The sequence below is a fragment of the Gracilinanus agilis genome, chromosome 2 (genome assembly GCF_016433145.1).
Source record: "Gracilinanus agilis isolate LMUSP501 chromosome 2, AgileGrace, whole genome shotgun sequence".
Classification (NCBI taxonomy): domain Eukaryota; kingdom Metazoa; phylum Chordata; class Mammalia; order Didelphimorphia; family Didelphidae; genus Gracilinanus; species Gracilinanus agilis.
In genome coordinates, this window is record NC_058131.1 from 41,626,560 (window position 1) to 41,638,073 (window position 11,514).

The 11,514-nt window shown below is 39.9% G+C and overlaps 1 protein-coding gene across 1 annotated transcript in view; it reads left to right on the top strand.

The window, feature by feature from the left end:
- HYDIN (HYDIN axonemal central pair apparatus protein) overlaps nucleotides 1-11,514 on the top strand; it is a 417,120-nt gene that overhangs the window by 367,909 nt on the left and 37,697 nt on the right. The window contains exons 71-72 of the mRNA XM_044659361.1: nucleotides 15-180; nucleotides 1,942-2,089. Of these exons, the coding sequence (XP_044515296.1) occupies nucleotides 15-180; nucleotides 1,942-2,089 (314 nt within the window). The remainder of the gene's footprint in view (nucleotides 1-14; nucleotides 181-1,941; nucleotides 2,090-11,514) is intronic.

Genomic DNA, 11,514 nt, shown 5'->3' on the forward strand with positions numbered 1-11,514 from the left:
CATTTTCTTTCTAGATCTCATTCCTGTTCATTCCTCGCACTTTGGATATCATGGAATCATTCTGGACCTTCAGCATCCCTGAGCACAATATCTCGGTCCCTTTCCTTCTGGTGGGCAAAGCCATAGACCCTTTGCTATCTCTGACTCCGTCTTACCTCACCTTCAGCTCCATCCTTATCGGTAAGGACAGGCTGACTTCTAGAAAGAGCAGGAACTGCCCCATCCGCCTGACCCCAGGCCCTTTTCTAAGAAGGTACTTCAGTTCTGACTATGGAGGCTCAGCATGGGATGGGCTCTCTATCTCCTGCCCTAAGAAGAGATTAAACTGTCCAACAATCTACCTTTCACAAAACCATTTCTCCCCCATTCCTAGGACTGTGAGGCACGTAATAGATGATTAATCAATGCTTGCTGACTGATTATCAGTCTCCTGAGGTCCAGTTCTTCCCCATCCCAGCAAAAAGAAACACAGTGTTTGCAGTGTACATTACTTACTCTCTTCTTTCTTGGTCAAGAAGGTTACTTGTAGAGTTTTCCCCAAGGTGTTTGCAAACAATACTTTATCTTATGTCAGAGAACAGATGAAACACTGTGCCTGAGGTCTGGAAGTCTTGAATTGAAATCCCACCTTAGACAGTTATGTGTTGTGTGATCCTGGGAAAGTCACTTAAACTCTACCTGCCTCAGTTTCCTCATCTATAAAATGGGGATCCTAATAGCACATACCTACTTGGGTTGTTGTGAGGCTCAAATGAGATAATATTTGTAAGGCACTTAGCACAGTATTAATTCTAAGGCTAAGATAAAGGTTTAAAAAAAAAGAAAAGGAAATACACCAAAGAAAACAGAACAAATCAGAAGGAAGCACAGATAGGCAGGACAAGTTTTAAATTTTAAAAATGTAGACTCTATTATGTGTGTGTGTATATAAAGACAAGCAGTATGAGAAGAACATTCCATTTCACATAGAATTTTCTATATTTGACTATTTATATATTCAAAGGTTTTGGGGGGTGTTTAAAGTTCAGAATTTTAAAAGCCAAATTAAAAAGGAATAAAACGGGGCAGCTGGCATTTCCTAGTTGTGTGACTATGAGCGAATCACTTAATCCCAATGGCCTAGCCCTTACTACTCTTCCGTCTTGGAACCAATACGTAGTATTGATTCTAAATCAGAAAATAAGAGGCTTTTTGAAATGTAGCAATAAATTGATCTTGTCCTTCGTACCGACCTCTCTTTCTTTTCCCTGTTGACCCACAGCCCCTAAGGTTTCAGATTGGCTTATGAGCAAAACATATTGGTAGAGATGAATCCCAGAACTGCTGGTGCTCTGATTGGGAGAAGAGTGGAAATATAGTTGCACACAATAAAATATGGTGCCGAGTATTTGCTCCATGGCATCTGAAAGCTCCTTTGGTGATGGATGGGCATTTGAGCATCTCCATCCCCAGCTAGGTCGGTAGTCAGACGACAGACATCTAACCAAACCAATGTCAGGTCTTCGGCCACATTCTTTGTAACTTGGGAAGACTTGCTGGAGTTTGAGCTCTGCTGGGCCAGCCTTTGAGAGACTTGATCCCTTTCTGGCCAGACCAGAGCTTAGGAGGAGGCCTGTCCAAAGTGAAGGCCAAGAGAAAGGCTATTCAAGAAGCCTCTCACCTTTTTATACTCCTTTAGACGCCAACACAGAGGTGACTGGAGCCAGCTTAGACTCCTGAAAAGTTATCAGGGGAAGCATTCACCTTCTTGAAAATCAGCACCCAGGCAAGAGTTTTTTGTTTGTCTAGGCTTAAGAAAGCAATGGGGAAAATGATAATAACACAGATTTAGCTTAAAAGTGTGTCCCATCCCCTCTCTACAGCCACCCACAGAATCAGCAAAATTGATTGACCAGGGAACTGGAATGTGACCTCTGACTTTTCGGGGTGACTTCTTTTCAGGCCACGAAGCCCGAGAAACAGCATATATAATTAACAACGAGGACCAAAATTTTAGTTTTGCATTCGAAGAGGGTTCCTGCTTTTCTGAAGGCTACATCAATAACCTGGTTGTAAAGCCTATGGAAGGCATCGTCCCAGCAAAGTCCAGGTGAGGAAGGGATGAGGGGACTCCTCTAGATACTTACTATTGCTCATTTGTAAAATGGCTATGTCGAACCCTGCCAGGATAGTCACAGATTCTCTCCTACCAGTTGGCCTGTTATTATACTCCTTACAGTGGTACAAATTCCCATTGGCCATGATTGTTTAGTTTAGAAAGAAGCCTGTGTGTGTGTGTGTGTGTGTGTGTGTGGGTGTGTGTGTGTGTGTGTGTGTGTAGGGAGAGGGGCAGAGAGGAATGACAGCTTTAACTACTGTTAGCTCAATTTTTCTTAACCCTTACCTTCCATCTTAGAATCAATACTATGTATTGGTTCCAAAGCAAAAGAATGGTAAGGGCTAGGCAATGGGGGTTAAGTGACTTGCCCAGGGTCACACAGCTAGGAAGTGTCTGAGGCCAGGTTTGAACCCAGGACCTCCCATCTCTAGGGCTGGCTCTCTATCCACTGTGCTACCTCACTGCCCCCTAAATTATTTTTATTAAAAGAGTCAGGGTGGAGTCTTCTAGATTGGGAGTCGAAAATCCTGGATTCTAATCCCAACTCTGCTGCTCTCCCTGTAACCTTAGGCAGCTTCCTTTATCCTCCTCTTTTGCCTTTAGTTTGTTCATTTAATAATTTAACAAATATTTATTAGCACCCATTATGTGCAAGGTACAATGGCAAGTGCTAAAGAAACAAAGATAAAAACACAGTCTCTGCCAATAATAATATTTATATATATTTGAAGGTTTGCAAAAGCACCTTAAATATATTCTTTCATTTGATCCCCACAATAACCCTTTGAGGTAGGTGCTATTACCATCCCATTTTACAGATTGTCCAAGATGACATAGCTAGGAATTTATGGGGAAGAATTTGAACTCGGGTCTCTATGCTATCCAGGAAATTAAGTCCTTGTAGCATTTACAAATTTCTGAGGTGTAAATGCTCACAATGAATACTTAATATGTTCTTATGAGCTAATTGGAACTGGCTTCAGTATACTCTAGCCTCTTCCCCAGTACCTACAAATATATTTCAGTTCATCCTTTAAAAAAATCACTTGCTCCTGCTATCCTCTCAAGTTACTGTCTTTATCTGTCCACTCTATGGTACCAAACTCCAAGAGAAAGTCATCTACATTCACTGCCTCTGCTTTATCACATCTATTCCCTTCTTTCTCCGTAGTATTCTGCCTTAAAATCTTCCCACTCATTGGAAACAGCTTTGTCTAAAATTACCAGCCATCCTCGAATTGCTAAATCTTTTCTCAGTCCTCATCTTCTTTGACCTTTCTGTAGCTTTTATACACTGTCCAGCCTCTTCCCCTCTTTTTTTAGATACTCTTTCCTCTTCCTTTAGCTTCCATCCCACACCATTTTCTCCTACATATTTGACCACCCTTAAGTCCCTTTTTTTAAATCATTTATTAATATTTATATTTTAGAAAAGTTAACATGGTTACATGATTTATGCTCTTACTTTCCCCTTCACCCCCCGACCTTCCCCTCTCCCCTGGCCGATATGCATTTCCACTGGTTTTAACATGTGTCATTAATCAAGACCTATTTCCAAATTGTTGATAGTTGCACTGGTGTGATAGTTTCGATCCCCAATCATGTCCTCATCAACCCATGTATTCAAGCAGTTGATTTTCTTCTGTGTTTCCTCTCCTGCAGTTCTTCCTCTGAATGTGGGTAGCGTTCTTTACCATAAGTCCCTCAGAATTGTCCTGGGTCATTGCATTGCTGCTAGTACAGAAGTTCATTACATTCTATTTTACCATAGTATATCAGTCTCTGTGTACAATGTTCTCCTGGTTCTGCTCCTTTCACTCTGCATCAATTCCTGGAGGTCTCTCCAGTTCACATGGAACTCTTCCAGTTTATTATTCCTTTGAGCACAATAGTATTCCATCACCAGCATATACCACAATTTGTTCAGCCATTCCCCAATTGAAGGGCATGCCCTCATTTTCCAGTTTTTTGCCACCACAAAAAGCACGGCTATAAATATTTTCATGCAAGTCTGTTTATCTATGATCTCTTTGGGGTACAAACCCAGCAAAGGTTTGGCTGGATCAAAGGGCAGGCATTCTTTTATAACCCTTTGAGCATAGTTCCAAATTGCCCTCCAGAATGGTTGGATCAGTTCACAACTCCACCAGCAATGCATTAATGTTCCAATTTGGCCACATCCCCTCCAACATTCATTATTCTCCCCTGCTGTCATTTTAGCCATTCTGCTAGGTGTGAGGTGATACCTCAGAATTGTTTTGATTTGCATTTCTCTAATTAGAGAGTTAGAACACTTTCTCATGTGCTTATTGATAGTTTTGGTTTCTTTATTGGAAAATTGCCTATTCATTTCTCTTGCCCATTTATCAATTGGGGAATGGCTTGATTTTTATACAATTGATTTGACTCCTTGTATATTTGAATAATTAGACCCTTGTCCTTTCGCTCCCTTTTGACGGATCATCATCTTCTGTTCTCTTGGCATTAGTCTTCCTCAGAGATCTGTCTTCCTTCTCTCTCCCTCCCTCCTTTCCTTCCTTCCTTCTCTCTCCCTCCCTCCTTTCCTTCCTTCCTTCCTTCCTTCCTTTCTTCCCTCCTTCCTTCCTTCCTTCCTTCTTTCCTTACTTGCTTCCTGAAAAAGGATTGAGCAATTCAGAGATTTCTAGTAATCTTAGCAAAGCTGTTTCCATTAAGTGGGCAGATTAGAAACCAGAACACTAGGGAGAAAGAAGGGAATAGATGTGATAAAGCAGAGGCAGTGAATGTAGATGATTCTCTCTTGGAGCTTGGCGCCACAGAGTGGATAGATAAAGACAGTAGCTTGAGAGGAAGGAGAGGAGGATCAAATGATTTTTTTAAGGTTGACCTAAATGTATTTGAAGGTATTGGGGAAGAGGTCAGAGTGTACTGGAGCCAGCTTCAACTGGCTCACAAGAACAGATGTCAAATATTCAATGTGAGCATTTACACCTCAGAAGTCTGCAAATGCTACAAGGGCTTAATTTGCTGGTCTTTTAAAAAATTATCAAGACTTATGAAAGTGATAGATAGAACGTTAATAATGCAGATTAAACTTAAGCATGTGTTGGAAAGGGGGCAACTGGGTGTCTCAGTGGATTGAGAACCAGGCCTGGAGATGGGAGGTCCTAGGTTCAAATGTGGCCTCAGACACTTCCTAGCTGTGTGACCCTGGGCAAGTCACTTAACCCCCATTGCCTAGCCCTTACCACTCTTCTGCATTGGAACAAATACACAATATTGATTCCAAGACAGAAGATAAAGGTTTTTGTTTGTTTGGGGTTTTTTTAGAGTATGTTGGGTATACTTTTTTTTCCGGAGAGCCAGTTGTTAAATACTTACAAGGATACTCCTGGGGAAAAAGAATCAATAGTTAGGGAGAGAGAGAAAAAGAAAGGGGTGAGGAATGAATGATGTGGTCATCTCCTTGAGGGTGTGGGATTGGATAAGATCAGATACAAAGGGACTGTTCTTGGCAAGCAAAAAGGGTACTTCTTCAGAGATTAAAGTAAAAAAAAAAACATGGATCCTGAGAAGTGAAGGAGGAAATTGGGAGCTTGTAATGGAAAGACTGTGATTTTATCTGGCAGACATCTGCTAAGAATGATGGGTATGGGAGTGGAAATTGAGAAGAGGTTGGAATGGCTGCTAAGAGAAAAAAAAAAGAGGTCCAGGGTAAAGGGGAGTTTGTAAAGGATAGAAGTGGATTCCAGAAGGAACAATAGAAAGGGAAGTCAGACTTCCATAAGTGGGTAGAATGAAAGGTCTTCACCAAGTCCATCTCATTCTACCTTCAAAAACAGTAAAGGAATATTTCAAGTGAAGTAATGTGTCCACTGAAATCACCATCCATGAGAGAAGAAACTACAATGGGCACCATCATTCTGGTTGCCTATTCACCCCATCCTCTGATCTCTACTATCACTGCAGCCTGAGAATTCTAGAAGTCTGCTCCTATCTCCTGGCTTCCTGCCCCAAAGCTAGACCCAAAGTCAAGATTAGAGATGAATATATCAGGAGCTCCAACAGTTGCAGAAGAAAGAAACATTTGGATATATAATAGCACACAGAAAAAAACCTTATCAGCCATTCCCTCCCCCACCACCCCTTTTTGGCATCATTTCTACCAGAACCCTTCTAATCCTTAACAGCATCATATTTATAAATTAAGGTTTTGTAAAAGGGATTAGTAGAGAATCAGGAAATGAGTAATTGTGGTGAAACTAAGAAATACTACAAATTAAGAGCGAAAACTTCAAATGATGTCACCACAGGAATAGCTGGAACCAGCTGAGCCCAGCTTTAGTCTATTGATAAATTATCAAAGTGAGTATTCACTCGATTATAAATCAGTTTGTAAATAGAATTAATATTTTATTTTTCCAATTACATAAAAAAATTAATATTCTTCTTTTAAATTTTTGAGTTCCAAATTCTCTTTCGTTCCTCCCCCATAACTGAGAAGGCAAGGAATTTTACATGCGTTATACATATACAATCATGAGTCATGTTGCGAAAGAAAACATAGACCAAAACATAGACCAAAAACAAAAACATTAAAAAAATAAAGTAAAAATTAGTATGCTTCAATCTGCATTCAGACTCCATCAGTTCTTTCTTTGGAGATGGATAGCATTTTTCATCATGAGTCCTTTGAAATTGTCTTGAATCTTTCTATTGCTGAAAATAGTTAAATCATTCACAACTGATCACTGTACAATATTGCTGTTACTGTGTACAATGTTCTCCTGGTCCTGCTCACTTCATTTTGCATCAGTTCATTTTTAAGTTTTTCCAGGTTTAAAAGGACTAAATGTTGATTGTGTTTACATCCTAAAAAGGCAGTAAAGAAAGCATTGCTCCTTTGGAATTCCAGATCAGTGAGAGAGTGATCATTTCTTTTGCCTGAAACACTCTTCCCTCCTCTGTTCTGCCTACTGACCTCTTCAGCATCCTTAAATCCCAACTAAAATCTTTTCTTATACTGGAAGTCTTTTGTAATGCTTCTTAATTCTAGTGTCTTCACTCTGTTAATTATTTTCCTATTTATCCTATATGTACCTTGATCTGTATATATTTGTTTGTATGTTTTCTCCCCATGTAAGTTACTTGAGAGCAGAGCTCTCTTTTTGTATATTTTTGTCTCTTTTGACCATTTTTTAGTCTCCAGCACTTAGCACAGTGTCTAGCACATAGAAATTGCTTAATAAATGTTTATTGATTACATGATTGAACCAAGAGGAACAAGCTCAGAAAATAGATAGATGGAAAGAAGGAATGAAAGAAGGGGTGGGGGAGGAAAGGAACAAGAAAGGGAGGAAGCAAGGGGAGAATTTAACTATTTCTTGTTTGTGAGGAAAATATTATTCAAATATGGAGGTGGATATCTTACTCATATGAGCCAGGCAAGGGAAGATAATACACTAAAATAAAAATAGGAATTAGCTTTGGTCAAGGAGAGGGATGAGGGAGCTTGAAAAAAAGGGCAGAGTTGAGGAGATGACAGAGAAAGGAAAAATAAACTGAAAATATGAAAGCCCAATTAATTAAAGGCAAAAGAGAAAGAAACAGAGATGCATGGAAACATCCAAAAGAAATTAGTTGGGGCAAGCAGAAAAATAAAAGAGGAGAGAATTATAGATTGTTCTAAATAATACCAAAGATCTTGTGCTGATATCATTCTCCTTTTTTCCTACCATTTTTTCTTCTAAAGAATGGAATAAGGAGAGCTAAGTAGTATAGTAGATAGAGTGCCAAGCTTGGAGTCAGGAGTATCTGGGTTCAAATCTGGCCTCAGATACTCCCTAGCTATGTGACACTGGGCAAGTCATTTAACCCCAATTGCCTAGCCCTTACCACTATTCTGTCTTGGAATCAAAGTATCAATTCTAAGACAGAAGGTGAGGGTTTTTTCAAAACGATCAATAAGCACATGAAAAAGTGTTCTAAATCTATAATAATTAGAGAAATGCAAATCAAAACAACTCTGAGGTACCACTTCACACTTAGCAGATTGGCTAACATGACAGCAAAGGAAAGTAATAAATGTTGGAGGGGATGTAGCAAAATAGGGACATTAATGCATTGCTGGTGGAGTCGTGGCAATTTGGAACTATATCCAAAGGGATTTAAAAGACTGCCTGCCCTTTGATCCAGCAATACCACTGCTGGGTTTATACCCCAAAGACATCATACAGAAAAAGACGTGTACAAAAATATTTATAGCCACATTTTTTGCGGTGGCAAAGAATTAGAAAATGAGAAGATGCCCTTCAATTTGGGAATGGCTAAATGAATTGCAGTATCTGTTGGTGATGGAATACTATTGTGCTAAAAGGAATAATGAACTGGAGGAATTCCATGTGAACTGGAACAATCTCCAGGAATTGATGCAGAGCAAAAGGAGCAGAATCAGGAGAACATTGTAGGCAGAGACTGATACACTGTGGCGCAATCAAACATAATAGACTTCTCTACTAGCAGCAATGCAATGATCCAGGATAATTCTGAGAGACTTATGAGAAAGAAAGCTATCCATATCCAAAGAAAGAAACATAGGAGTAGAAACACAGAAGAAAAACATTCACTTGATCACATAGTTCAATGGAGATATGATTGGAGATGTAGACTCTAAATGATCACTCTATTACAAATATTAATAATATGGAAATAGGTTTGATCAATGATATATGTAAAACCCAGTGGAATTGCTTGTTAGCTACGGGAGGAGGGAGAGGGGAGGGGAGGAAAGAACATGAATCATGTAGCCATGGAAAAATATTCTTAATTAATTCATTTAATGAAATTTTAAAAAAAGAATTGCACATGACACCTCCCAGCTCTCAGCACCTGGAAGTCCTTTCCTCACTTTTCTGATGCCTCCCAACAATGTTATCAGTCATTCTGGGCACCCTTCAGATGGGGAGCCCATGGGAAGTCCAAAGCCGCCTTATTTGATTAATTAATTCAATATTAATATTTTTTTTTATCCTGGGACTCCATTCTAGGAGCATAGGGCCACAACCAGTAGGCAATGGGTCGCTCAGGGTCACCCAGCTGGGAAGTGTCTGAGCCCGGATTTGAACCTAGGACCTTTCGTCTCTAGGCCTGGCTCTCAATCCACTGAGCTAGCCCAGCTGCCCCTACTTTAGGTTGCAGTTTCTTTAGCAGATGTAGTTTGTTTTTTTTTTACAGGGTGGGGTTGCTAGCCCCACGCCCAACCCTCCTCCTTTTTCATCCGGGCTAGGGACAGTCCTTAGCCCAGGAGTGGTAAGGGTGGGCGATAGGGGTCAAGTGACTTGCCCAAGGTCACACAGGTGGAAGTGTCCGAGGCCGGACTTGAACCTAGGACCTCCAGTCTCTAGGCCTGGCTCTCAATCCACTGAGCCACCCAGCTGCCCCAATATTAATATTATTGAATATTAATTTAACTGAATAATGAATTCAATATCTATATTTTCAGATAATTTAGTTAGATAGTTGTGGTGAGGTGGGGGTGATTGGTTGAATGAATATTCAATGAGTATTAGTCAAGAGATATAAACAAAGTTATCAGAAGAAAAAGAGCAAATGGTCAACAACATTATTTAAAAAATGTTCCAAATAGCCTTAGAAAAAGAAAAACTAAAACTAAAACAACACTCAGATTTCATCCCAGACCTGGCAAGTGAGCAAAGTTAATAAAAGACCAAAACAGTAGGTATGAGAGAATCTGTAGGAAGATAGGCATACTACTCCTATACACTATTGGTAGAACTGTGAGTTGGTTTAACCATTCTAGAAAGCAAGATATTTGGGACTATGCTAGAAAATGATTAAATTGTCTGTGGCCTTTGACTTGACCCAGCAACACGATTTCTGGGAACATACCACAACAAGGGCAACAACAGAATAAAAATTCCCATATGTGCCAAAGTACTTATAGCAACACTTTTTGGGGTAGAAAAGAACTAAGGAGGGGAGAAATGGATGACTATCATTTTGACAATAGCTGAATAATTTGTGGCATGTCAAGAGAATGGAATACTATTCACAAAGAATGAATACCCAAACTTCAAAAAAAATCTTTGGAAAACATACTAATGTGATAATGAAATTAAATCTACCCTGCCCATTTTTAGATTTAATCGCCAAAGGTATAAACATCACCACTTAATTTACAAGCTGGGAAGTCTCTTTACATGTGTGTAAAAGTGGGTGATGAATCAGAATTGACTGATTGCCCCCTGGGCAGACCTAAGCAAAGCATCTGTTTTGATTGAACACGTAAACTAAGAGGAAAGCATAGGAAGTGCAGAAAAAGAAGCACCCTTAAAAGGGAGTGACAACTTCCTGTAAGTCTCTTCTTGTTCGTTTCCTGGAGCTGGAGGTCGAGTTGGAGACACTGCCTGTTGGCTGGGACCCTGAGACCTTGGTGAGACTGGTCTTAAATCTCTCCCTTAGAACTACACATGATGAGTGGAAAGGGGCTGACTCCTTTAACCTCCCTGGAGGCATATAAGAGGGGAAACTAGATATTTAAGGTATGGTCACCAGAAATCAGATTAACTCGGTTTCAAGTTAAAATAGACCCAAGTCAGGATGACTTTTATGGAAGTTTATTTACAATTAGGAAGGTTGAAGGTAGGGAAATTGAGAGAGAGAAACTCTGGCCCGGACCAGAGAAGAATTTAGAGACCCCAACAGAGGAGCACAGAGGTTAATTAAACAAGGCTTCTAGTCACAAGGCCTTTTACAATTAGAGAGACAAGAGAGGCCTCCTTGAGGGTAGAGCCTCCAGAAATGCCAAGGGAGGAGAAAGGAAGTCAGCCTAACTTACCCACATGACAATTCAGAGGGAAGCCATCTGAGGTCTCACCAAAGATCCTTCAACACCAAGTTCAAAGCACCAACTGCTCCACAGAAAGTTACCATCATATTTAAAAGATAGCAGCTTTTGTCACTTCCTGCATCCACTTCCAATTCAAGTGGACAAATGGCAGCCTCAATACTGTTTTTGATTTGTTACTCATTGTCACATGTGGGTAACTGATCTTCCCTTCCCCAGTTAATTCTAAGTTGGGTGGGGCAACATTATTTCTGATGGCTAGTCTAGCAATGAATGAGGATGATCTAATTCCATTTACACAGGCCTTTGATTAGGAGGAGCCCTCTTGGCTAAAACCTTGTTAATTGACTTTTAGAATCTCTGGCTGAAACCTCTGGACCCGTGCTGGAGCAGGGATTGAGTACATAGTCTAGTCCTTTAAGCTAGATCTCTTCCTCTACCCTCTTCTCATCTCTCTACTTCCACTCTCTCCTATATTTTATAAATAAATTAATAGAAATCCATTTAAAATTGATAATTATTCAATTCTTGGTGACCATTCCATTTAAATATTAATATCCAACCCAAAAAA